The following is a 25,509-nucleotide window of genomic DNA, read 5'->3' as shown; positions in this document are numbered from 1 at the left end:
ATATTTAGCTAAAGCAACATACCATGGATCAATCAATCTAAAAAGTTTAACATGTATTTTTTTAATCTATATATGCTACATTTTTATTGGCTTGGTCATTGTTGTGGTGCATTTATGTGTTTTCTATATAGCAATATAATGAAAATGCTTTTCTTTTTTAGTCACAGATGCCGTTGACATACTGATTCCGAATCGGCCCTCTTTTTTTTCCCCTCTAATGCATAATACGATAACAATAATATAATATGCGATTTAGTAATATGTTTTGTAATATTTATGAATTAAGGGTTAGGTTCAGCAACAGGTGGATTTTTTTTTCGGGCATGTCATAGCCATAAAAGACAACGCATGGTAAAATCCTTTTTTGCGCAAGCAAACAATGTCTCTGCTTCAAAAATATTTGAAGGGGCACGCCATCTCTGATTAATATTTGCTCTTGTACAGAGGTATGGTTTGCGTGCAGATAAAATACTACAAATGTTTTTGTAATCACAAATATTATGAACCAAAGTCACTCGCATATCAACGCCAAGGACAAACATTCCATTTTCCCCCCCTCTCTTTTACAACAATGACTTAAGGCACAACATGTACTTATCTTATATTTGATATTCTCACCAAAATAACAAGTAAGTTGCCCCTGAGCAAAACAACTATTGAGCCATTTTCATATGACGCTTGGAATTGTCACAACACATGAAACAGGACAGTATGCAGACCAATGCAATGCACCCCGGCGTCATTTGTTATCTTTCACAAGCACTTGAGGACATAGAAGTTACAGGAAGTCCCTCGCGGACAGCTGCACAGCGTGCCAATTCGGGAGCCTTTACGCACGGCGCATGGCTCCCCTGCGTCACACTGAAAGAAAGAAAAAAAGTTCATTTTGTGTGAATTGAATTGACAATCGCCTTCATAAAATATACAACTCGACGAACAGACTACTTGCATTGAACAGACCGCTGATTTTTTTTTTAAGTCAAGAAAAATAGCAACAACAAAAATCCATAAAGAAGCGAAATAGAAACCATCAAAATAAAATTAAATATAACATGAAAAGTAAATAAATGCTAAATACAGTAGTGCCAGAAAATCAATTTAGCTCAATGCTAACCAGTCATGCAAAACACCATAAACAGGATAACGAATAGCATTGGTGTTGCCTTGTTGCGCCCTTTAAGCAATGCATAATTTAGCACAAATGGTGAAACAGCACATCTGGACAAAAACTTTCATCTCCCGTCTGTGGTCCCTTATCAAGGTTTTCTTCTTTTTTTTCCTCACCAAATTGGGTTTTAAGTTTTTCCTTGCTGGGATTTAGGGCTTCAGATCAGAGGTTGTGATTAATATTTGCCAACGATGAGTTTGTTAAACTGAGTTAAACCCTTTTGTGATTCACGGCTATATAAATAAAATTGACTTGACTATCATATATAGCCCAGTAAAAGTGATCATTGATGTCCATGGCCGTCAATGAGAGTGAATGAGTTTGAAGTAAAATAAAAATGCTCAAAGGACTAAATTGAGTCAAATAAAACTGCGACAGGAGTACCGGGTAAGGACTTACCGAGGGCAGCCAGCCCAGCTTTTTCTCAGAGGGCATCTCTTTGTTCCTCAGCTTCTCCAGGACCTCTTGTAAAGCATCAATCTGTGTAAAAGCCATCAAATCACATATGCAGTACTGTACTGTGTGTAACCAGCTCTTATTTCACACAAACGCCCCACACATGGCGCTCTCACCAAATCTTTCTCCTGTTGATTTTTCAGCGTGAAATCCAGCGAGCGCGTCTCCACCGAAGCGTCCTCGGTAGCCGACGTGAACAGGAAGGCTGCGGTGGCGAGGAGGAGGAAGAGGTGGAGGAAGGCCCGGGTGCTCAACATGGTGCTGATGTCAAGTGAAGGTTGGCTTTGGAGGTGTACTCCCGCTCTTTATAGGGGGCTGTGACATCGGCGAGCGTCTGAAATATTGATGGAGGAAATGACCCTCGTGAACCTCATCACCGAGGGTTTGCCAAAGGAATTATGGATGGTCACGGGTGCCCATTAGATGTAGCCTTTCCACTTTTCAAAGCTTGAAATAATTGTTTTACTGTCGAGAACAGTTTTGTGAATGGATGGCTTCATTTGAGGAGGAACTTTGGAATTTTGCAGTGCAATTTTTATTTTGCAGGTGAATCCACGGGACACGGAGCAAAGGTTTTATTTTAAAAAAATACAATATGACAAATGCACAATTCATTTTCTTTTTTTTATGTAATCAACAGTTTTTATTACTGTAAGCTTTACATGATCAGGATTTTTTTTTAACGATAACCGATTGCTGATCTGATCAGAAGATGGACCAATAACCAATGCATGTGTTAAAAAATGCATGTGAAGAGGACCGTAAAATATAATCACATATTAAACCGCAATCGCATTATAGGGGGAAGGGGGTTCACTATAACTAAATTTTATTGCCATCAATGTACATTATTTTTGTCCACCTTGTAATATTTCCCAGGTCACTAATTTTTGAGGATTGCATTCAATCTGTGCATATCACCACTGTCCAATAGAACCAATAGAAGGAGGAAGCAGGCCAGGTTAACACATGTTGACACAAATCTGTAATCACCATCCCATTTCCTCTTGTTGGAATAACCTAAAGGTAGTAGTGTACACACACACACACACACACACACACACACACATACACTGACCTCAGGGACCCCATTTACAATTCCCATTTACAAGACGCATCCGTTTGTCATACTGTTTTGATGTGCAAAGAATTTCAACTGGTTTGGTAAAAATACATCAAGAAAATTGTGTAAATTTATCAGTGACAATTTACAAACATTTTTAAACGATTCCCAGTTCAGGCTGTGTTGGTCATCACTCCCTATTCACGAGATTCAGGGTTCACCATGTTTTTTTTTTCTCAATATTTGTTTCCAATATTTTAAAATCTATTTTTAGTGTTGTCGGTGTATTTCATTTGAGGAGAGGTGAGGGGGAATGGAAGATTTTCAAAATTACTTTTAAATACTGTACACAGCGTCTGTCTCAAGGGCTTTTTCACTATCGATCACAGGCGAATGCTCATACACTCCTGTCGCGCTCCATGTGCTTTCTCCCATAAATCCAGAATCATGCGTGTTGGGTTAACTGACGACTCAAAATTGTCCCTAGGTGTGTCTGTTAAAGTAAAAAAGGGAACCGAATTTAAAATAAAAAGAAAAGTAAAAATGCAATGAGAAGAATGGCCTGTAAGCGGCAGAAAAACGACACAGATGCGTCCACCCGCCCTGACGCGTGAGGAAGAAGAAGAAGATCCGGAAGTTTATTTTAAACGTAGCGGATTTACATCAGTACAGTGGTAGCCGTTCTTGTTCAATTTGGCTGTGGAGCGACCGTAAGCATGTCAGAAAGAAAAGTATTGAATGTAAGTATAAATTCCGAACGAAGAATGAATAACTCATCGCTGCAGTGTGCGGATGTGATGAGCAGTGACGATTAACAAGCTAGCCGAGCGAGAGAGAATCGGCCCGTCATTAAATGGTCAATTTACTTCAATCAAATGTGTTTGCAGGTTGTATTGACGCGTGTTATGTCTTTATTTACAGAAATATTACCCTCCGGACTTTGATCCGGCCAAAATCCCGAAACTTAAACTTCCCAAAGATCGACAGTATGTGGTCAGATTGATGGCACCTTTCAACATGAGGTAAGTGTACCACAATCAACAAATAGTGGCAAATAATGGATGGAAGTGCCTATTTTAAGATTTGAATCCATAATAGTTCCCAAAATTTGATTCCAAAACACTTCACCTTTACAATTATCACATTAAAAAACAACAAAAAAAATTTCACTGGGGATTTTTGTAATGTGTCAAAAGTGAGACGATGTTAGCGCACATGTATCCGCTTATGCTCCTGTCATGAAATGCTTGTTGCCATATGATAATAATTCATTGATTGCGAACAGGTGTAAAACCTGCGGCGAGTACATCTACAAGGGAAAGAAGTTCAATGCACGTAAAGAGACAGTCCAGAACCAACTGTACATGGGACTCCCCATCTTCCGCTTTTACATCAAGTGTACTCGGTGCCTGGCGGAGATTACCTTCAAGGTGAGTTCAAGCAGGAATGTGGCAAACGAGACGTGCGACGTTGAAAATGGTCTGCGCGTGATTCCAGACAGATCCGGAGAACACGGACTACGCCATGGAGCACGGCGCCACCCGAAATTTCCAGGCGGAGAAACTCATCGAGGAGGAGGAGAAGCGAATCCAGCAGGAGCGAGAGGACGAGGAGCTCAACAACCCCATGAAGGTCAGCGCATGTAAAACCACAATAATTAACGTAAAGCTTAACAGAGGATGCATGTGTGAGGAGCCAAGCAGTCTTAATATGAATACACTGTTAACAATTAAAAACTGCTCTTAGTCTAAAATATGCACAAAGAGGTGCAATAAACTCCTTGTTTACTCCTTCATTTTAACACACAAAAGTGATCCACTACTAGTGAGCATGTGGCAGTGCCCGCCGACATTAGCCAGCCCAAAGCTCAAACATAGCAGTGCTTGGTGGCCCCGTCTAACAGGTGCTGGAGAACCGCACCCGGGATTCCAAGATGGAAATGGAGGTGCTGGAGAACCTCCAGGAACTAAAGGATCTGAACCAGAGACAGGCCCAGGTGGACTTTGAGGGGATGCTCGGCCAGTACCGAGAACTGGAGAAGAGAGAAAGGGAGCGTGAGAAAGAAGAAGACGAGCGGGAGACCAAGTAATTGGACATTACATTACAGTAGATCTTTACACGCCCCAAAATGGGGCTCACGCAACTTGTACTCAACTTGAGATGCTCCGTCATTGCTCATTGTGACGCGAATGTGTTGCACAGAGACATGTTGGAGCGAGCGCTGGTGAAAAGACTGCGAGACTCTGACTCTGACAACGAAGAGGACGGCGGCAGCAACAGCCGAGACGTTTCGTCGGTAAAGTCCTCCAACGCAGACAATCCAACGGACATCCTCACGGCCGACAAACCCGCAGAAACACACGTATGTATGACCACACAAGTGCTATGAGGAGCAGTTAGTTTTCCCCCACGCACGCTCGCGGTTTGCCTATTTTCATTCAAAAAGAAAATAAATGTTGAAATATTTTGGGTATCCTTATTTTTTTGTGTTTCTGGCATTTTTTTCACCCCATTCTCTGTGGAAAACGTTTTTTGAAAGTTGATAAAAATAAGAGTTAAAAAAAACATTTTGAGAAAAAAACTCATAGGATGTTACAAAAAAAATAAAATCATCACTATTTGTGGAAGGGGAAAAAGGAGAGATCACAGAAAGAAGATATGCTGTCCCTTTTGTTTTTTGCTTCTCGTGTACATTTTTCATACGTTAGAATTCATTTATTAACATTTTCAACGTGGCCTAAATATTTCTTGCTCATAACAGCCAGACATAAATGACTTGCAGACTTGAGAATTTGGCCTTTGGCAACCTTCACACTTCTTGTAGAAGTTGCCATTTTTTGACCACTGTCAGAGAAATGGTTCTTGTTGTGTCACAGGGGACCGTCACGGCGAAAAAGGCCAAGATGGAGAGCTGGGAAAAGAGTGTGGGCACGCTGGGTGCAGGTGGCGCTCTAGGATCACTCGTCGTACGCAAGAAAACGGCAGTCAAGACCACTGCTGCGAGCTCACAAACAGTTAACGGTCCAGGCTTTATCAGTAAGTGATCACAAAGCCGCTTTATTCTGCCATGAAAATGCAAATTTTGTCACAAAACAGCTTTTTTTAAGAATAGAGACTAGAACTCAAGTCCCGACTTAGAAGGGATTTTTGGAACTGTTTTGGGTATGGGGTGGTCATTTATGCCATTCGTCAGCCGTGGGATTTGGGTCACCAAACTATTTTTCTAATGAACCAAAAATAAAAATAAAACATTTCTCTTTACAGACAAAAAGTTGCCCCCGGTTCGCGGCACGGTTAACCTTTCAACTCCTTGTGCGGCCGCCTCGAAAGGATCGTCGTCGCTCAATCTGCTGGGTGCTTATTCAGACAGTGAGAGCGGTGACAGCGAATGAGGGTGAATATGCATCTGTGCAGCCGTGATATAATGCCATCCATGAAATAAGTTTTAGTGTTTAAATAAATTCTCTTTGAATGTAATTGAAGTTTTTTGAATTCTTTGTGACCAAACAACACTCAATATTTAGTTTTAAATATTTATCGGTGCGTACAAGATATTTGCCTTCCTTACAATTAAGTGGAAGTCAATTTTAGGCTTTAAATTGTGACACGTAAACCTTGAAAAGACACATTTTGCATTGAAAACATGTTGGCGGGATGCTTTTGTCAAAATACTTTTAAGGATCAAGAATTATAAAAAAAATATTTCTTGCCATGATGAAATCTGTTTCTTTCAATGAGCAAGCCCTCATCCCACCTCCCACACAGTGCTGGGCCAATGGCGAGACGGGTTTCATTTTCATTGCCCTCGTTCTGAAAAAGAAACATGGTGTTTTTTGGAAATGTCTGTGACTTAACCATCAAATCTGATAAAGGTTTTTTAAATGTTGAGCCACAGCTGTGGAGGAATGCATTTATAAACCCATCATCATTTTCTGCAACTAATTCATGAGCAACAACATTTTTTGATGCAGCGGTACCTCTTGATACACATTAACATATGTTCATAATTCTTGATTCACAATTCTTACGAAAACGTTCGGCAAAAAATGTAGAGGGCAAATCCACAGTGTGTGACGTCACGCCTCACCTATTCAGCCGGCGACCGCGGGGGCGTGTTGTCGGTCTCCACAAGGGACCGCTGTGGCCAGGCTAACGTTAGCTTGCTGGCTAACCGTAAGCACATCATAGACAAGTGCTGCAGACCCTACGAACCTTGCCGTTTCTGACTTAAAAGCGTCCCAAAAGAAACCGCGGATGGAAGAGCTGGGCCGTGTAAAATAAACGCAGAGCAGCCGTCAACGGGAAGAAGGAGGGTGAGCTTTTCAAACAAGTCAACTCTTAGTTTAGCTGGAGCGTAGCTAACTTGTTAAATGCCTCGCTCGCCTTCAAATTCGGCGTTAATACGTCACGCTCTTCAACGATACTTTCAGTCCGTATTTTCGGGTCGTCTTTGTCTGATCGCCCCCGAATCCGCGCGTCGATACATTTAAGAAGAATACTCGCTACCGTAAGTTAGCAGGCTAACTCATTTTCGGATTCTCTTCCAAATCGTAAAATGCATCCCCAAAAGCATTCAAGTGTGTTTTCTACCAAACAAAAACAACAACAAAACGTCCATTGAGTGACTATTAGGACGCCGATAGACTTCAATATGAATCGTAATGAAAAGATGTAGAAAAATGCCCTGAAGCACAGGTGTCCAATTTATAACCCGGGGCCCAGATCCGGTCCGCCACATCATTTTATGTGTCCCACCAAAGCAAATCACATCAATCGACCTGATTTTATTCTTTCTAAAATACCGTAAGTGCCATTTGTCTTCCCTTTAAAAAAACGTTTGAGATATTGTGAGCAAATAAATGTAATCATATTTGCACAAACAGTTCTCACGAGCCTCTCATTTCAAAACTAGTGATTAATCCATTTTTGTGATTATGTAAAATGAGGTGATCATACTTTAATATGGATTCACAGCCAAAACAGTCCACCGATGTGGCCTCTGACGCTCCTACACTTTTATTGATCACTGAAAATCAATACAAATATTTCCCACAGTAAGGAATTAAAATGCACGCAAAGCACAATAATAAACAGTACATTCTTATTCCCAGATCCATGGCAAAGTGGCTGAAGGACTACCTAAACTTTGGTAACCGGCGTGACCCCCCGCAACCCCCGAGACCAGACTACAGCGAGAGTGAGATCCTGCGGGCCTACCGAGCTCAAAAGGAGCTGGACTTTGAGGATCCGTACCAGTGCTTGGACAAGGAGCACCGAAATGGCGGCGGCTACGGAGGCGTGGATGTAAGCCAGCCTCCATTCCCTGCCTTTTGCCCCAGCCTGTCTACTGGCGCAGAGGTACGGCACACAATTTTCTCTTTTTTTTTTTTTTAATCCAGTGATTCAGGAAAATCTTCAAATTATCGACATCCACCCCACAATGCGCTTCGTCAAATCAACAAATTTTCTCCCCATAATTCAGTGGTTAAAAAAACCAAAACGAAATATAAATACATGTGATTGATTAAGTGTGTTGTTTGCAGGTGAAATTGTTGTCTCCCAAACACAGACTAATTAAAGTGGAGTCTCAGGAGTTTGACCATTGTAAGATTCCCCTGAGTCCTGTCACTGTTCAAGAGGAGCCCGTAAGACCACCGCCTCGTCCGCTCTTGCACCCGCACTCAAATAAAGCTCAATTTGTCCTTTGTCCTTCGATTTTTGGCCCAGGTGCTGCCCTCCGCCCCGGTAGCACCGGACGCCGACACGGACTACTCGGACCCCTTCGACGCCCGCCCAGACGCAAAGACGCAGACCGGCTTGGAGCACAAATCGACACCGTCAGACAGCTGTAGCTACATGGAGCCTTTTGAGGCTCAGCAGATTATTTCAGGTGTTGTTCTCGAAATGACTGTACGTTTACAGACATACATCGATACATGTTGCAATATGGTGAAGTGTTTCCATTGAGGATCCGGGTATAGGGAAGCAGCCAAAAGAAGCCCGTGTTTTTGTCCCTCCAGAAATGCAGCGCAACAAGTGCACGAGCGCCGGTGGCAGCCAGCTATACGACAGCCCGTATGAGGAAAGGAGCCGCCAGCAGGGCCGCGTGGCTCCGACGGCACCGACGCAGCAGCATCAACGCCACCACAGGCTCGACGGCGCACTTACGCCTGTGGATGATCGGGAGAGCCGGCTGCCCCAGAACGACGAAAGGCCAGCTGACGAGTACGACCAGCCGTGGGAGTGGAAGAAGGACGACATCTCCAAAGCGCTCGCCGGTGCGTCTCAAATCTCTTAACTGCGGGGCGCAGTCCAAAACGTTCGATTAATTGGTGGAAATGCCATTTGCCAGTCCCAGCATTCTCAAAAAAACAACAAACCTTTTTTGTAATGCACATGTATTTATTTTTGGACTACTAGTTACATCAGAGTAATGTCAATTAAACCGACATATTGTAAATATTTGAATGGGCCTTGGGTCACTTGATGGAGCCGAAATTGGGGCCTGGTTTAAATGTGACGACTAAGCTGCCACTTCTTGCTTGTTGTCCATAGTTCAGTTCAAGGGCGCTGAGCGGGAGCGGGAGCGCGTCCAAACAGAGCACAGCAGGCTCGCGAATGCATCGGCGGCGGCGGCGGACTCCAACACCCTGCGTCTGGTTTGTGACGCGCTTCCCCTCTTCGGAGAGAGAGTAGACCCCTTCCTGCCGCTAGAAAAACAAGTGTGAGGCATCACGTCAACACCTTCCAATCACAAATGTCTATCATTTAACTCTCCTGTTGGACTGTGGGTCAAATTGACCCATAGATTTTTCAACTTGCATTTTTTTGTATCCGTTTTCTGCCGGCTTTTTTTTGTTGTTTTTTTTTTTAGTTTGAAATTATTTTTTAAATCTCCGTCCTTTATAGTGATTAACCCTCATGTTATATTGCAGGTCAAATTGACCTGACAAGTTAGGATAATTATTGTATTGGCTGTAAAAAAAAAAAGTTTTTTTGGGGGGGGGGGTAATTCTTTTAATTAATCAGCTGGAGTTATTTTTTTAAATATATTTTTGTAACATCTTTTTTAAATAGTTTTTTAATTGAGCGGTTTCTTTTTTTTTTAAATTATTAACTCTTCTGTTGTATTCCTGATAATTGCAAGGGGGGAAAAAGTATATATATTTTTTAATGATAAATTTGCTGCTGGGTTTATTTTTGTTTTACTTGATTTTTTTTGGGGGGGGGGCGTTAATTAACCCAACTGTTGTCTTTGTATCTTGCCAGCAATGTCAATGGGCCAATGTGACCTGCTGTGCATCTTATCATCAAAAAATATATATCAGAACACAGTGCACGTTTTATCGCCCCCACCCCCTAAAAAAAAAAAATCCATGTGCAGGTGGTACCATGGAGCCCTAAACCGCTCCGAGGCAGAAACTCTGCTGACCCTGTGCAAGGAGAGCTCCTACCTCGTGAGGAACAGCCAGACCTGCTGCAACGACTTTTCTCTCTCACTCAGGTATCTACGCATATCCACACACAGACACGGAGCCTCTTTCGAAAAAGAGATGTTCCACTCTTCACTGGGTCCAGTTTGACTCTTGTCGTTCTGTCTTCCAGGAGTTGCAAGGGCTTCATGCACATGAAGTTCACGCGTTCCGCCAATGGCTGCTTTGTGCTGGGTGAGAACAGCCCACCCTTTGCCACTATCCCGGAGGTCATCCACTACTATAGCACACACAAACTGCCAATCCGAGGGGCAGAGCACATGTCCCTTCTGTATCCCGTCATCGTGCAGACGCTCTGACGGGGCGCAGCCCGAAACACTGCGTGTGCCAAATTTCATGGCAGCTCAAATCTAGACTGGTGCCTCAAGAACATGGACTCCAAGGCCAACAGCTCAGCGCTGAACTGGAACATTTTAAAGGATTTTCTTGAACTGTTTATGCATATCGCTGGTGTCGGGGCAGAACCTCCTACATCACAATTTGGTTAATGTCACATTGTTCCACAAATCTCTACCCATCGGTCAGTTCATGTGTGTGGGTGTTATTTTTAACCAATCTCAAGCATTGATGATGCAATGTTAAGGATTGAACACACATTTGTTATAAGGATTCTCCTGAAAAGTGAGGATTTTGGAGTTAGGAGGATTTCGCCCAATGTCAGCGTTACATCAGTCAATTGTAGATTCAAGTTTCCTGTCGCCTGTAATTTTAGGTGTTAGTGACCCATTTAGTGGATGACTCGAGCAGCTTGCAATGTCTCCTCAAATCCAGAACAGCTTTAGAGATACTCGAGGCACATCAAAAGTGTGCGTTCGTCATCCAAATGTAGCTTTGATCTGTTTTCCAAGATTTGAAAATAAAGTTCTGTTTTTAACTTAGTTTTTATTTTTTATTTTTGGTGCAACATCAATATTCTTGCTTTATATATATATAACTTTTTTTGGGGGGGGGGTGTAAAAAAAGTCAGATCAGCATAAAGTAACATATAATCCTTAACATTAGGGATGTTTTGATACAATTTTGTTTTCCTTTTTTCCACCTAGCTTGGTTTAAGAAAGGCGAGACAGCCTAACCCCCAGCAAGAGTGCTCTTAAAATCCGTCCAATTTAGTTGTCAATTCTAACCAAAGCCAGGCTTGGCATTGGTCCAACAGTATGTGGGGCGGGACGAGAGCTGTGGAAATATGTCAATAATGTTTTACCTTCGGGGCATTGTGATAAAAATGTGATGCCACACAGCAGGAGACACCTGGGAACAGACATTATTTTTACAGTATTGTGCTGGCTACCTCATCACAGAATTGCCTCTGTGTGCTTTTACTTTGCGACTTCCGCTACAAAAATATGGATTCGCAGAAACATAAACGCGTGTGCGAATATGTTTGCGTGTATATATTGATTAAATGACGTGGAATTGTTGCCGTGCACTTTCGATTTTGGCACTTCCGCTCCTTCTAAAGTAAAGGTTTCTCCACCACAGCAAATAAACTAATTTTTGAATTACTAATTCCCTGGCAGTCTATAAATATTCTGTTACAGAAGCGTAGGAAACGTAATCAACATGGGACAGCGCAACATGAAAGTAAACAATAATAATAATAACTTATCAGTACATCGCGTATGATTCGAATGTTACGTGAGACATAATTAAAAGTTATACTCCCATTATATCATTATCTTAATTCTATTTAAAAAATTATATAATTATTTGTCTTGACGCCAAGCTGGCGCTGATGTGTGTCGTCACATCCGATTAAACATGGCGACCATTGTCAACAATAATAGCTTAGTTAAACGAAGAGTGTTTTGTACATTTCTTGCTCAGTCATGGCGTTTTGGTGACATAACATCGTTTCACGGACGGTGATTAACGACCGAGTTCGTTGTGGGCGCTCCAAAATGTAAATATCCTCTCCTTTTTTATTCTTTTAATCATGAACGTCTTAATACGTAATCATACCTCGCGATTGTCTATTTAAAATGCCTCCATTTCTAACGCTGTCTCACTTTGCCTCCATTGATAGTAGGGGTGGGCGATATGGCCTTAAAATATATTTCGTTTGTAAATGATTTGGATTAATGTAATATATTTGATTATATTCAAGGGCAAAAGCTTGTTGACAAAGCAAAAAAACCCCATCTATCTATCTATCTATCTTAATTGAAATTAGACTCATCTTTTCCAGTCACCCTAAAAACACCAAACGCCATTGTCATGCTTTTAATGAAGAACAATGTCACTGTAGAGTGAAATATAAAAGAGGGGTAAAATAAAATGTAATATAATTCTATTGTTTTCATGAAGTGTAATCAACTTAAAGACATATACACTTTCGTGCCTTCTAGTGATGTCTTCAAAGGAGCAGGAGGGCTTATTGAATGTCATTAACAGGTGTTTGCATCTCCTCAATGCTCCCTGCAAGTTCCTATTTGTGTGTCTTACAGTTTGCACCATTCAATGGTTGCTTGAGAGTCTCCTATATGATGTGTACATTGCATTTCGTTTTAGAGTTTCGACCATGAGTAGTCGCAGAAAGAAGGCCCCCCCAGTGAGGGTGGATGAGGAGGCAAAACAGAGGTTGAACTGGAACATGCTGGAGGATCGTAGGAATGAGGAAAACATCCTAGTGATACCATCTTGCTCCTCCCTTCCTGCTAACCCATCTTCGGGTGTCTCCTTGAATGCCCTGCCACTGGAGGACCTCCCTGGAACATTGTCAGACTCGGCCTCCACCTCCCTGGCACTCACCGTGCTACCCGTTGCCCAACTCAGCAACGTCTGGAAGGCGCTCGTCGGGGAGTTCCACGTTCAGCCGGCCAGTCTCCCATCGGACTCTCGACACGGGGCATTTGTGATACGCAAGATGGTGGATCGGCTTTGTGTCAGCTTCGGGAGCACCGAGGAGCCTGACCCAGATGGCAACACCTGTGCCGCAGAGTGTAGCCTCGCTTGTGTCCTACTCGAGGACCTGGACTGGCTTCAGAAGAGAAGTGTGCTACAGCTCTGCCACCAAAAAGAAGAAGACTCCTTTAAGGTTAGCATTGTTTACAAAGAATTGTCGACTTGCCAATGGCTGCGTTTGGAATCACTCCCTGTCAACTATGTAGTGTAGGTGGAGACCGCCTGATGACTAGGAAGCAGAGAATGAATGTGACTGAATCAGTCTTTACACAGCCGGTGTTTATTTTTCCCCATAAGGTTGGTATTTACCTACTGGAAAGCGGCCTCGGCAAGCCAGAGTTCCTCAGCGAGGGAAACGCTCGCATGAAGAAAGCCAATCAGCTCATGCAGAAGATGGTGGAGGTTTTTTACGACTTCACCATTCCTGGTTAGTGAACTCATCATGCCGCAGTAGAGCTGGGCTCTAATGGTCCGAGTAATGCATCCATCACACCATTCCCAAAATATATTTTTTTTAATGGTGGAACCCATTCCCCATCTTTTACTGAAAATCATTTGTGATCTTTCTGAAATGCCTCTAGATGCTGCTACAGCCCTGTTGAAGTGTTGTAAAAAGGAATTGGACTGAGAGACAAAATGAGCTAATTTTAGCCTGGGTTGTTAGTGGAAGTTACGGAGAGTCTTTGCTTCATGTGTACTTTGGTTGGTACAGTACGTTTGTATAAAATGCGTTTCTAGTCCAGACCTATGCAATATTGCAGCCATTTGACGTCTTGACATCTCTGCCATGTTTTTTCCGCCAGAAGTCGTGGACAACGACGAGGAGGAATGCGACACAGACCTGGAGAGGCAGAACGTGGAGGAGCTCTACGACTACGTCAGACGCGTGCATCAAACCGACGGCCGACGGGAAGGGACATCTGACGTCCAGCACCAAGCTTTGCTCCCGGTCCTCCGCCCCTATCAGAGCCAGGCTGTCAACTGGATGCTGATGCGGGAGAAATTCAGGAATACTGCCCTAAAAGGTAGATATTGAAATTGGATGCCACTTCTCTCACAACGGCGTACTACAAAATAGCTTCCTTGACTGGTGTACAAAAAGACTCACCGAATTGAATGCAAAGAACATAAAATGAATGTAAAACATGAACTACAGTCAAAGACATTAGCTTGAAGGAAAACGTCATTGACTGATGCCAAGAAAATGAAAGGAGATTCGAATTAAAGTACAGTTCAGTTTCATATCATTTGAAATTAAATTCATTCGCATTCAATGATTGTTTTTCATGGTACCACGACAGTTTGAAACAGCAGCCCGTATTCGCAGGCTTCAGTCTGAAAGCAAAAAGTAATGTGACGAAAAGCCTGCCAGACCATCCGAACTTCATTTTCAGCATTTTAATTGTAGAAGTTGCCTGCGGATGTGATTGGTTAATCCTAACCACCGCCACAATCCAGTTACCAGAGGGAGTGCACACTTATGCAACCACAAGTGCAACTATTTCCCCTCTTGAAAAGTAAAAAAATAAAATAAAAATCATAATCAATCGAGTTGCACAGGTCATAGGTCAGATTCATGGGTGAAACCTTAATTTTTTAAATTGATTTCTCTTGGTCTCACTTCTTTTCTACCACAAAAAAAAACTTTCGATGTGAAACCTTTTTTTAAAATTGATTTCTCTTGTTCTCATTTCTTTTCCACGACAAAAAAAAAAACTGCCGTTTGAACACGGCTGTGTTGACTCTTTCTATCTGCTGTCTTCATCACTGAACTCAGCAAAGGCACCTCACTGGCACAACTGTATGGCTAAATTTGTCACTCATGAGATTCCCTCCCCCGTCTTTTTCAGAGCAATCGCTGCATTTCTTGTGGCGGGAGTTGGTCACTTTGTGTGGAAAGAAACTCTTCTACAACCCTTTTACCGGCTGGTGAGTAACTCAATTAAATAAAAAAAAAATTACGATATTTGAAAATGTATTTCCGGAACTCTGCGACATCAATTTGAATGAAAGTAATTGGTGAGTCCTACTTTTGAGAATTTTGTTCGTCACTCTCAGTTTGATCCGGGAGTTTCCCCTCGCCGGCGTGGAGCGGCCTGGCGGCATCCTGGCTGACGAGATGGGCCTCGGCAAGACGGTGGAAGTTCTGGCTCTGATTCTGTCTCACGGCCGACAGGACCTGGATCAGGAGGCCCTCACCTTGCCTGTGGTGCGGACCGCCATTTGCAGATGACAATTACTCAGCAAATGTGAAATAATCTACGGTGTCATTTTTTTTCAGGGAAAATCTGTGAATTATTTTGTTCCCCCTCCTCCTCTTGAGCGCCAGAAAGTCATCCGCTGCAAGCCCGAAGCGCAGCCCAAGATAAAAACATCTCACCCTGGTATGCGATTCTCCCTCAAGAAATTGAAGTATAAAGTACTTAACGCGATGCTTTACAACCTCTTCGTTTTATTTTAGTTGCGTTCATCATTGTCTCTTGCGCACAGCCGTCCGCGTGATGCTCCTCACCGCCATCGGGGAAATGCGCTCGGGCAAAGGGGCCTCCGTCAACGCCGTGTTCACGTACATCCGCGCCACCTACGGCTACGACCTCCTGAAGAACCGCAGCCACATCAAGAAGACTTTGGCCAAGCTGACGGACGAGGGCCTGGTGGAGAGGGTGAAGGGTCGCGGCCTGGCAGGGTCCTTCCGCTTGGGCAAGAAGTACAAGGACTCCAAGAAGACGCTCGCTGCAGTGCCCAAATCTGTAAGCAAGAAAAAAAAAAGTTCTTACTCTTAGTTGACTGTTGTGGGGGGTGATTTTATTGTATTTTTTAAATTCCATTACGGTGAAAAAAAACAATATACATATAAATAAATAAAATACCTAGTAGTAGGAAAATATTTTGTTCCAGGATTTTCCGGAAATACTTGCACCGAATGCTTTCGTTTAAATGATATACGGGATCTCACGATGTGAACCCACCCCTTACATTTCTGCAGATACTTAATTGTATCTTTTCACGGGACAACATTGAAGAAATGAAAAGTGCAATGAAAAGTAGTGCACAGCTTATATAAGCGTGCACATTTGTTTGCCTCTTCAAAAAAAAAACTCAAAACACAGCCATTAATAGCGAGACCTCTGGCAACAAAAGTGAGTACACCCATACGTGAAAATCCTCCTAATACTTTACTGCAATAATACTTTTTTTTTTCCCTCTCAGAATCTGAAATTCTCTGAGCACTCGCCCAGGAAGACATTCCAGAGACGCGCGAAGGAGAAGGCCGAGGTGGCTCTCCAAAACTCCCTGAGTGAAGATCTCGCCGACACCAAGTTCCCGACGGTGTCCCGAGACGCCGAGACGGAACGAAAAAGTGTGTTGGCTCAACCGTCCCACTCCCGTGAGGAGCCGGAGCCGGAGCCCCCCGTCCTGGCGTCGGTGGTACCCTTCAACGCAGCCGACTACCGCTTTGAGTGCATCTGCGGCGAGCTGGGCCTGGTGGACTACAAGGCCCGCGTGCAGTGCATGAAGTGCCAGCTGTGGCAGCACGCCCGCTGCGTCAACTACAAGGAGGAGAGCCTGGACACCACGCCTTTCTACTGCCCCCACTGCCTGGTGGCCATGACGCCCGTCTCCACCGGGGCCACGCTCATCATCTCGCCCAGCTCCATCTGCCACCAGTGGGTGGATGAGATCAACCGCCACGTCAGGTCTGCCTCGCTGCGCGTGCTGGTGAGAGAGCTCGGTCGCGGCCACTCGAAAAAAAAAACTTTCATATTTTGAGTGTTTGGCACGAGAATGTGTATGTGAGGGCCTGCTCGTGTGTGCTTGCGGCTTTTATTTTCTTTGTGGCTGTATTTCATCATCTCCTCTATCCCAGGTGTATCAGGGCGTGAAGAAGCACGGCTTCATCCAGCCGCGCTTGCTGGCCGAGCAGGACGTGGTCATCACCACCTATGACGTGCTGCGCTCGGAGCTCAACTACGTGGACATCCCGCACAGCAACAGTCGCGACGGCCGCCGCTTCCGCAACCAGAAGCGCTACATGGCCGTGCCCAGCCCTCTGGTGGCCGTGGAGTGGTGGCGCGTGTGTCTGGACGAGGCGCAGATGGTGGAGTGTCCCACCGCCAAAGCGGCCGAGATGGCGCTACGCCTCGCCTCGGTCAACCGATGGTGCGTTAGCGGCACGCCGGTGCAGAGAGGCTTGGAGGGTGAGCAAAATGATCAATTATTTTTCCCCCCTTTATAATCAATCACCAGATTTTAACCGTTTACAATATTGCATATAGACTGCAGAGCTAAATACTAAACAACCTGACTGAGACTTGTGCGGCCGTTTGTGGGAATGTATTTTGAGCTGTGAAAATGGCCGCCGCAACCGCTCCCCATCCTTAACATGCCAACGCACCCGTGTAATTAAGTCGTCATTTTTATGCCAATTATCAGGCGTTTTTTTTTTTTTTGTTTTTTAGATGTTAGCAACATGCTAATTATGATGGCATCCATTTAGTAAGATTAGTGTGTGTACGTGCATGTAATATAGCTAAAATACAGTAAAAGTGGTTGGCCTTTCTTTGAGGGGGTCTGTTGGCAAGGTTCTCAGGTCATTTTCATGCTCGTCGTCTCATGTTAGCCGCATTTAGCTTTTAGCAACAAGCTATTTACGTTATCATCCCCCTTGCTGAATTAATGCGCGTATTCATTTCACCTTTAGCCTTTTAACAACAATGAATGAATCACCTCTGCAGACCTATACGGCCTGGTTCTCTTTTTGGGCGTGGATCCGTTCTGGGTGAAGCACTGGTGGGACCAGTTGCTTTACAGGCCGTATCGCCGCGGCAACACGGAGCCGCTCTACAACGTGGTGGCGCAGCTGCTGTGGCGCTCGGCGAAGAAGGACGTCATTGATCAGGTGTTGTCATTTTCAAAAATGATCCCAAATTGATGTGGAGAATGAAATGGGTCATATTTATCGATCGACTGATCATTTTACAACGCTAACAAGGTCATATGACCACCGTTAAGTCCTAATTACAATTCATTGATACTTTGGAGTAAGTTAACGGTCTTGTGTAGTTGTGGTTCAAATAAAGAACTTTATGATGACCAAATTAGGAGTTAATCACTTCTCAGTAAATAGTGCCTAAAAAGATTGGCAGCAATTTTATGACACAGGGGTCATGGGTGTGCTTGATCCTATCCCAGTTGATTGCGGGCATGAGGTGGGGTGTACCCCGAAAGCCAATCAGAGGGCACGCATAGACAAGCAACCTTGGACCCAAAGGACAATTCAGTCTACCTTCAACCAGGCTAAAGATTATTTTCCCCTGTGTTGTTATTTTTGTTGTTGTTTTGCTCCAGATCCAGATCCCTCCCCAAACGGAGGAGGTGCATTGGCTGCGGTTCTCCCCGGTGGAGGGCCACTTCTACCACCGACAGCACGAGGTGTGCTCGCAGGACGCCCTGCTCAAGCTGCGCAAGCTCTCCGACTGGAGCCTGAAACTGGGCAGCCTGGACCGCCGCACCGTGGCCACCATCCTGTGCCCGCTGCTGCGGCTGCGCCAGGCCTGCTGCCACCCGCAGGCGGTTCGTGGCGAGTTCCTGCCCCTGCAGAAGAGGTGAGCCGCAAGGGCACTATGGTTACGTCAGATCGCAGGCAGAGTGAATCCTCGCTATTCTAAAGGATCCCTGTTGAAAAAAAAACAACCTTACTTTCACGATTCATGTGGACTTTGCGTTCTCTCAGTGTTCTGAAGTTGACCACGAGTGAGTCGGGTTTGCTTCTTGACAGCACCATGACGATGGAGGAGCTCCTCAAGTCCCTGCAGAAGAAATGTCGAGTGGAGTGCGAAGAGGCCCACAGACAATTGGTGTGTGCTCTCAACGGCCTGGCCGGAATCCACATCATCCGCGGTACGACAAGAAACAACCATGGGAATCACTTACGAGCTCGCCTTTTGTCGCCCTTTTTGCTTTGTGGCATGCTCCGAGCGCCTGCTTTGTACGCCGCATCTCATTACCAAAGTATTGAGTGTCAATAATAATGACACCCCCCGCCCCTTGCCCCTTCGCAGATGAGTTCGAACAGGCGGCCGAGATGTACAGAGAAGTGTTGCGCTCATCAGAGGAGCACAAAGGGCGACTGAAGACGGATTCATTGCAGGTAGACAACCAAACGCCATCTGCGGCATCTTATGCTCGTCTTCAATTTACATATGAAGAGTCGCATCGCAATCACAGGCCAAAATGGTCACTAATTGTTTTCTTTAAATGCCTGGGGCGGAAAAAAAAAATCTCTGTGGTGTCAGACAGAAAGCTTTTAACCCTTTCAGGGACACAGCGGGTACTACAGTGCACAGCTTATCATGCAATCACGTTACAGGGTATATTTTTGGAATATCTCATTTATTTTTGGAATGTTTTTTGATCAGCTGACTTTTGTTTCATTTCATCCAGCCATTTTTTGACCCACTTTATCCTCACAACGGTCACGGGGGGGCGGGGGGGTGCTGGTTGCCAGCCAATCGCAGGGCACACAGAGACGAACAACCATCTGTGCTCACACTCATACCTCAGGACAATTTTTAGAGTGTTCAATCAGCCTGCAATACGGGTTTTGGAATGTTGGAGGAAATAGTTAAATATCATCGCCCATCCATCCAATTTCTTCTGCTTTTCTGAGATCGGTGTGTGTGGTTTGTTGACAGAGGCTTCACGCTACTCACAATCTGATGGAGTTGCTGAGCGCAAAGCATCCTGGGATTCCTCCCACCCTACGAGACGCCCGCCTCAGCGAGGAGGTGACTCCCAACTTGTCCGTTTCCACCGCTGAAACCTTTTTGCATTGTGAAAATGTGGTTTTCATTTTTGGGTCGTTTTTTTCGCCCTGGTCAGGCCGAGCAGCTGCGTCAGCACTACATGACGAAGTACGACTCTGAGGTGGCCGACGCCCACCAAGCCCTGCAGCCGGTCTTGCAGAACATCAAAGAGCTGAAGCGCAAAGTGAGCGCAATTCGTGAACCTTTGTTTTACAAAGACCCTTTCATTTGTCACGCTCAGCAAAGTTTACGATAGAAAAGTGAGTGAGAATCAAACATTGTATCCCTAAACAACCAAACCATGTCATTTCATCTAAAATACATCAGCTAGCTTGAGGCTAACTTATAAACACCGTCGGCAGGCTTTTGGAAATGTACGTGTTGAAATATGTTTGAAAAATGTTGCATTTGAATTGGGAAAAAAAATGGATGACTAATATTACATTTGAAACCCATTTGAAAAATTACCAATAAAAAGGTTGAAGAATCTTACAGTGGAACGTATTTGTAAAAGAAAAGCTAAATGCTAAAAAAGATAGCATTTTTTTCCATGCGCAATATCTCATGGCCTTCGGGGGAAAACGTTTTTAGAATTTAGCCTACATTATACTTTGATGCTCAAATGACATTACCAAAAACATTCAAACAACTTTACCAAATATATCCGAAAGACTTTACCAATACGGTCCGACAACTTTATCAATTCGTTGGAACGACTTTGCAGTATGTTCGAATGACACGGCCCAGTCAAAAATGTTGAATTCACGCTTCTGTAGCTTGGTGCTGAACAACATGTCTGCTATATTTGTCCAGGTCAACTTGAGCTCCCCCTGGTGGCTGGAGGTCATCCAACGTGCAGTCCGTTACGCCACCGACGACGACCTGGTGGGCCGCATCAAGAACGAGCTGACGTCCAGCTACAAACAGCAAGCTCACAAGCTCTCCATGGCTGACAAGTAAACTTTTCAACCGGGCATAACTTGATTCACGAGTCGGAGCGCTCGAGCCAAAGCCGACCCCCCCCCCACCTCCCGCAGGTTCCGCGATGGCCATGGTCTTCTGTTCCTCCTCACCACGCAGATGGAAGACCTGATGAAGTCGCAGAAGATTGTCCGGGAAGCGGTGAAGAGCCTGGAAGGTCCGGCATCCAAGAAGGTGATTGACGAGGCCACCGTCTGTCACCTCAGGCCCATGCGACTGCCGCTTAATAAGTGAGACTTCCTTATTTTCTATATTCTCAATAAATTTCACGACGTGTTTTATTTGATCGAAGCTATACTCTGTAAATCATTGATTCATTGAAACGAATTGAATCTGATATGAAATTTTCTTTTCATGCCCCAGTTGTGTGTTTTGCAAAGCCGACGAGCTGTTCACCGACTACGAATCCAAACTCTTCTCGCACACGTAAGCCAACGCGCTTTTGTTACGCCTGCCGCGCGCTTTCTCTCCGTGACGTCAAAACGGCCCCCACGTCCCCGACAGCGTGAAAGGCCAGACGGCCATCTTTGAGGAAATGATCGAAGACGAGGAGGGCCTGGTGGACGACCGCCTGCCCACCACCAGTCGAGGCCTGTGGGCCGCCAGCGAGACGGAGCGCACCCTCAAGGCCGTCCTGACCTTCGCCAAGGCCAAGCGCATGGACGGCGAGCTGGTGGAGGAGGGCAACGCTTTCATGGAGCTCTTTGAGACCTGGAAGAAGGAGTACAAGGTTGGCACCCGATGCGCTTCCTTCGCAGTTGGGGATCCATAGCGCTCGGCCCCTCTCCATCCGTCAGGTGCTGCACGAGTACTGGATGGTTCTGCGGAATCACGTGTCCGCCATTGATGAGCTGGGAATGGCCACCGAGAGGCTCCGCGTGCGTCTCCCCGACGAGCCCAAGCCAAAACTCTTGCACATCATCGAGCCGCACGAGGTACGTCCTCCTACCCTTCTTCCGTGCGTGTGGATTTGTCAATTTCAACAGTTATGTCATGCTGCATACACAAGTTGGAGACTTTCAGTATTTCAAGCTTCTCAATTAAAAAAAAAAAAATAATATTCAGGAACATAAGTCAATTAAGCAAGTAATTACATTCCAAAATAATGTTGATCATTTGAAAAAAGAAATAAACACATCAAAACATTTGAAAACATTGCCATTTGAATATTCTGTATTTATTTTTATTTTTGTATTTATTTAATTTTTTAAAATTTTTTCATGAATACAATCTTCAGGAATTAAAACCATGTTCGATCTGTCTGTATAATTAAATTGAATATAAAGTGGTTAATGTAAATTTCCCCAGTGTGGGACAAATAAAGGATATCTTATCTTAATTTATTTTTTGGAGCGTTCTAAAAATCTGACTTCATTAAAAACATTTTGCAGTAACATTAATCAGAATATTACAATTAAATCTAACTTTAAAAATATTACAAGACAGTTCTGAAAAATGTCATTATAAAAAAAAATTCTGTAGTAATGCAAATGCAAAAAAAAAAAAAAAAGTTGCCATCTCTTTAAATTTGCGTCCGATTTGATCTTTGCAGTTGGAGCAGAACCGAGTGAAACTTCTCAACGACCAAGCGGTGGCCAAGTCTCAGCTGCAAAAAAAGCTGGGACAGTTTTTATACCTGACAAACCTGGAAAAGGTACCCCCCCTTGGTACTCCCCTCCTCCAATCCAGATGATGACGCTCGCCAATCTTCCCCATTTTAGTCCCAGGACAAGTCCACTGGCGGGCTGAACCCGGAACCGTGTCCCATTTGTGCTCGGCCACTCGGACAGGAGGTGAGGGTCTTTGTTTCCAATGCTTGTTTTTCTTCTTTTCATAAACCTCCGCTATTTGCTTTTTCTTTGATTTGTCAGTGGGCGGTGCTGACGTGCGGCCACTGCTTCTGCAACCAATGCATCGCCATCATCCTTGAGCAGTATAGTGTGGGCTCGCGGCGACGCGCCATCAACTGCGCCATCTGCAGGCAGAGCACATCTCACGGCGAAATCTCTTACGTGTTCACCGCGCAGGCGTCCAGCGAGGACCAGGACATCCCGGTGAAGGTTGGTCAACAAAATATCTTCGCCCAGTATGTAGCCACGTGCAAAATACCGTTAAACACTTCCGTGTTCCCATTGCAAAAAAACTGTCATCGTCTCAGCTTACCGCTAAGCGACAACCGTGTCGCTAACCAAAACAGCAGGAGCTACCGAGTCACTGAAAATTAATTTTCAAAAAATAATAATAGACGCCGTCGGCTATTGGCTGTTTACGTCCGTCAGTCCGTCGGCACGATTGTTCAGACACGCAATGAGTTAACTACTGAGCCCATTTCGACTTTGTTGCTAGCCAAAATAGCAACAGCTACCGAGCCGCACAATAACAGCCCCTCGGCCGAACTGTCGTCTCTCCCAGGGGAGCCACTCCACCAAAGTGGAGGCGGTGGTGAGAACCCTGAAAAAGATCCAAGTGAGCGACCCGGGCGCCAAGTGTTTGGTCTTCTCAACGGTAACCCGTCACCGCCGCAGGCTTTTGAATTGTCACGCGTGACCCGACTTATCTGCGCCGCTTCTCCCTCTCCATTGCAGTGGCAGAGCGTCCTCGACATCATCGCCAAAGCACTCTTTGACAACAACATGGAGTTCTCGCAAATCAACGGAATCCAAAAATTCCAGGTTCGGACAGTTTTTGGATCCCACCCCACCTCTCCCTTTTTATTTTTTATTTTTTTAACCCGAGCATGACCGAGCATGCTGTGGACTTTTTCGACTCTGTTTTCACGGCGGCGCCGATTCCTCTGGCGCGACTGCGCCGTCCCCAGGAGAACCTGAGTTCGTTCAAGTACGAGAAGAAGATCAACATCCTGCTGCTTCCCTTGCACACGGGCTCCAACGGGCTGAATATCATTGAGGCCACGCACGTGCTGCTGGTGGAGCCCATCCTCAACCCCGCCCACGAGCTGCAGGCCATCGGACGCGTGCACCGGATCGGACAAACCAAGTACGACATCGCATAGATCTGTTTGACTTTGAAAAATGTCCATTGACCCCGAAAATACAATCAGTTGTCAAGAGAAATCATATGTGGCACCTTAGCAATAATATAGCAGATTAAAAAATATATATACTGTGTGTGTGTGTGTGTGTGTGTGTGTGTGTGTATATATATATGTATATATATACACACACACACACACACACACACACGTTGAGACGAGCGCATCCTTATTTCAGTACACAGTGTTCGGGGAGCGAGTCCTGCCACAAATAGCAAAAATCTGCACCTCATTAAAGCCTCCTAAAAAACGTTTTAGAATTTCCTATCAGTGCCACAAGACAACATTAAAACACGACATGAAAATCCTCAACTCACTTCAGCATATGTCCTTGTTGCAAAGCAATCCTTTGCTATTGGAGCACAAAAAAAGCGAATAGGTGAGTTTTTTCGGCACTGTCAATTTGAATTAATGTCCTATTTTTGCGTAAAGGAATGAAAGTTGAAACGTGTTTTTTTTTCCCATCCAGTTCGTTGATTCGTTGACAGATTACTCAATGATTGAAATAATCGTTATTTGCAGCATTCTGTCCCTTCTGTCTCCGTCCCACCAGGCCGACATTCGTGCACCGCTTCCTCATCAAGTCCACCATCGAGGAGAGGATGCAGGCCATGCTTAAAACGGCGGAAAAGAGGTGCGAGAGAGAACGGCGAATTTCATCCGCAGTGTTACCTTGACTCGGGAGCGCCCAAACTTGCGGATTTTTTTACAACTTAGCTTGAAATAGGCCACCTGAGGCCAGTTATCTGCTCTTGAGCCAATGACCAAAAATATTGCGTGGTATCTCAATATTAAAATGACAGCTCTAAAAATGTATTTATTTATTTGGGGTATTTTTTGTTCCACACAATCCTATTTAGTTTTTAATGTTTATTTAATACACAGCATAATATTTGGCACATTAACTCTTTCTACTGAAAATGACGTCACACAAACCCATCAGGGTTCAAACCCAGAAAAGAAGTGAGCGAAATGCGGTATCTGCGTTGCGGGAGTGGCGGCCATTTTTGGTCAATTACTTTTTAACGGATGTTCGGCTCTCACGGACGAAACTGCCATCCAGTTCGTCCATGAAATCAAGGTTCCAGCATATGATTCCATTGGGTCAGGGAACAAGTTCAACGCTCAAGTCAAGGTAACACCGCTAAAAGAAATTGTTTTGCGGTTTTGCAGTCACAGCCGGGCCGCCATGAAGCACTCGGAGGCCGCCGTGCTCACCGTGGCCGACCTGGCCGACCTCTTTAGCGAAGAAGATGGCCAACGTCTACAGTGAAGACGAACCACAAAGCACTCGGCGGCAGGGATGGACACGCCTCTTCACTTTGGCACTCTGCCACTTTTTCTTAAAAAAAAAATAAAATTGACATTGATACACTTTTGAATACATGAATTTACAATTGGATTGGATAATTGGATAAACTTTATTGTCAAATGTACTGTATGTGTAACATACAGCACATAAGTGTTTTGATTTGGACTCAATGATCCCTTTGCCGTTTTCACAACTTCCAGGAAATAAAAGGCAGTAGGGGCGACCCAGCGGCACCCTTGTAAACTCGCGCGCAGGAAGGAGGACTTTGTTTCTGCGC

General features: G+C 44.6%; 4 protein-coding genes across 7 annotated transcripts; 3 read left to right on the top strand and 1 right to left on the bottom strand.

Annotated features, from left to right (window-relative positions):
* Window positions 1-589: 589 nt before the first annotated feature.
* Window positions 590-1,884, bottom strand: LOC147196613 (cocaine- and amphetamine-regulated transcript protein-like). Its single transcript, XM_086126582.1, has 3 exons — window positions 1,741-1,884; window positions 1,568-1,648; window positions 590-861 (listed from the first exon to the last, which is right to left on the bottom strand). Exons 1-3 carry the CDS (start codon window positions 1,879-1,881, stop codon window positions 754-756), a joined length of 330 nt encoding a protein of 109 aa, XP_085982708.1. The 5' UTR covers window positions 1,882-1,884; the 3' UTR covers window positions 590-753.
* Window positions 1,768-7,938, top strand: yju2 (YJU2 splicing factor homolog). 3 transcript variants are annotated; one of them, XM_086126578.1, is made up of 9 exons: window positions 1,946-3,427; window positions 3,609-3,709; window positions 3,973-4,117; window positions 4,185-4,319; window positions 4,591-4,772; window positions 4,890-5,049; window positions 5,564-5,723; window positions 5,952-6,081; window positions 7,799-7,938. In XM_086126578.1, exons 1-8 carry the CDS (start codon window positions 3,404-3,406, stop codon window positions 6,077-6,079), a joined length of 1,035 nt encoding a protein of 344 aa, XP_085982704.1. In that variant the 5' UTR covers window positions 1,946-3,403; the 3' UTR covers window positions 6,080-6,081; window positions 7,799-7,938. The 3 variants fall into 3 exon arrangements, with proteins under 3 accessions (XP_085982705.1, XP_085982704.1, XP_085982703.1); XM_086126579.1 differs by lacking the exons at window positions 1,946-3,427; window positions 7,799-7,938 and adding an exon at window positions 1,768-1,901 and having other exon boundaries at window positions 5,952-6,164; XM_086126577.1 differs by lacking the exon at window positions 7,799-7,938 and having other exon boundaries at window positions 5,952-6,164.
* LOC147196611 (SH2 domain-containing adapter protein F-like) lies at window positions 6,832-11,058 on the top strand. The gene is made up of 8 exons (XM_086126576.1): window positions 6,832-7,000; window positions 7,799-8,045; window positions 8,231-8,332; window positions 8,415-8,577; window positions 8,708-8,965; window positions 9,243-9,411; window positions 10,072-10,191; window positions 10,293-11,058. Exons 2-8 carry the CDS (start codon window positions 7,803-7,805, stop codon window positions 10,477-10,479), a joined length of 1,242 nt encoding a protein of 413 aa, XP_085982702.1. The 5' UTR covers window positions 6,832-7,000; window positions 7,799-7,802; the 3' UTR covers window positions 10,480-11,058.
* An 871-nt stretch (window positions 11,059-11,929) lies between these two features.
* shprh (SNF2 histone linker PHD RING helicase) lies at window positions 11,930-25,475 on the top strand. Of its 2 annotated transcripts, none has more exons than XM_086126775.1 (29): window positions 11,930-12,080; window positions 12,689-13,214; window positions 13,379-13,508; window positions 13,888-14,106; window positions 14,932-15,010; window positions 15,140-15,290; window positions 15,363-15,465; window positions 15,572-15,831; window positions 16,292-16,801; window positions 16,950-17,280; window positions 17,818-17,981; window positions 18,431-18,687; window positions 18,861-18,982; window positions 19,144-19,232; window positions 19,777-19,869; window positions 19,964-20,071; window positions 20,701-20,843; window positions 20,925-21,098; window positions 21,232-21,294; window positions 21,373-21,598; window positions 21,666-21,803; window positions 22,421-22,522; window positions 22,590-22,661; window positions 22,740-22,928; window positions 23,281-23,373; window positions 23,454-23,540; window positions 23,687-23,865; window positions 24,474-24,554; window positions 25,094-25,475. In XM_086126775.1, the coding sequence occupies exons 2-29, from the start codon at window positions 12,699-12,701 to the stop codon at window positions 25,191-25,193; spliced, it is 4,779 nt and encodes a 1,592-aa protein (XP_085982901.1). In that variant the 5' UTR covers window positions 11,930-12,080; window positions 12,689-12,698; the 3' UTR covers window positions 25,194-25,475. The 2 variants fall into 2 exon arrangements, with proteins under 2 accessions (XP_085982901.1, XP_085982900.1); XM_086126774.1 differs by having other exon boundaries at window positions 13,885-14,106.
* Window positions 25,476-25,509: the final 34 nt, after the last annotated feature.

The sequence above is a fragment of the Hippocampus guttulatus genome, chromosome 13 (assembly GCF_054856545.1).
Source record: "Hippocampus guttulatus isolate MCC_2025c chromosome 13, RoL_Hgut_1.0, whole genome shotgun sequence".
Taxonomy (NCBI): Eukaryota; Metazoa; Chordata; class Actinopteri; order Syngnathiformes; family Syngnathidae; genus Hippocampus; species Hippocampus guttulatus.
Note: the sequence above shows the minus strand (reverse complement) of the source record. Positions and strands in the feature narration are given on the sequence as shown.

Bases quoted from the DNA above. Each gene is read 5' to 3' on its own strand.
- LOC147196613 (XM_086126582.1), bottom strand. From the start codon at position 1,881: ATGTTGAGCACCCGGGCCTTCCTCCACCTCTTCCTCCTCCTCGCCACC. The intron at 1,649-1,740 runs GTGAGAGCGCCA...GCTTTTACACAG, and splicing joins ATCAACAGGAGAAAGATTTG to ATTGATGCTTTACAAGAGGT. The intron at 862-1,567 runs GTAAGTCCTTAC...TCTTTCTTTCAG, and splicing joins AGCTGGGCTGGCTGCCCTCG to TGTGACGCAGGGGAGCCATG.
- LOC147196611 (XM_086126576.1), top strand. From the start codon at position 7,803: ATGGCAAAGTGGCTGAAGGACTACCTAAACTTTGGTAACCGGCGTGAC. The intron at 8,333-8,414 runs GTAAGACCACCG...TTTTTGGCCCAG, and splicing joins TCACTGTTCAAGAGGAGCCC to GTGCTGCCCTCCGCCCCGGT. The intron at 9,412-10,071 runs GTGAGGCATCAC...ATCCATGTGCAG, and splicing joins CTGCCGCTAGAAAAACAAGT to GTGGTACCATGGAGCCCTAA.
- shprh (XM_086126774.1), top strand. From the start codon at position 12,699: ATGAGTAGTCGCAGAAAGAAGGCCCCCCCAGTGAGGGTGGATGAGGAG. The intron at 15,291-15,362 runs GTGCGGACCGCC...ATTTTTTTTCAG, and splicing joins AGGCCCTCACCTTGCCTGTG to GGAAAATCTGTGAATTATTT. The intron at 21,804-22,420 runs GTACGTCCTCCT...TGATCTTTGCAG, and splicing joins ACATCATCGAGCCGCACGAG to TTGGAGCAGAACCGAGTGAA.
- yju2 (XM_086126578.1), top strand. From the start codon at position 3,404: ATGTCAGAAAGAAAAGTATTGAAT. The intron at 3,710-3,972 runs GTAAGTGTACCA...GATTGCGAACAG, and splicing joins ATGGCACCTTTCAACATGAG to GTGTAAAACCTGCGGCGAGT. The intron at 5,724-5,951 runs GTAAGTGATCAC...TTCTCTTTACAG, and splicing joins TAACGGTCCAGGCTTTATCA to ACAAAAAGTTGCCCCCGGTT.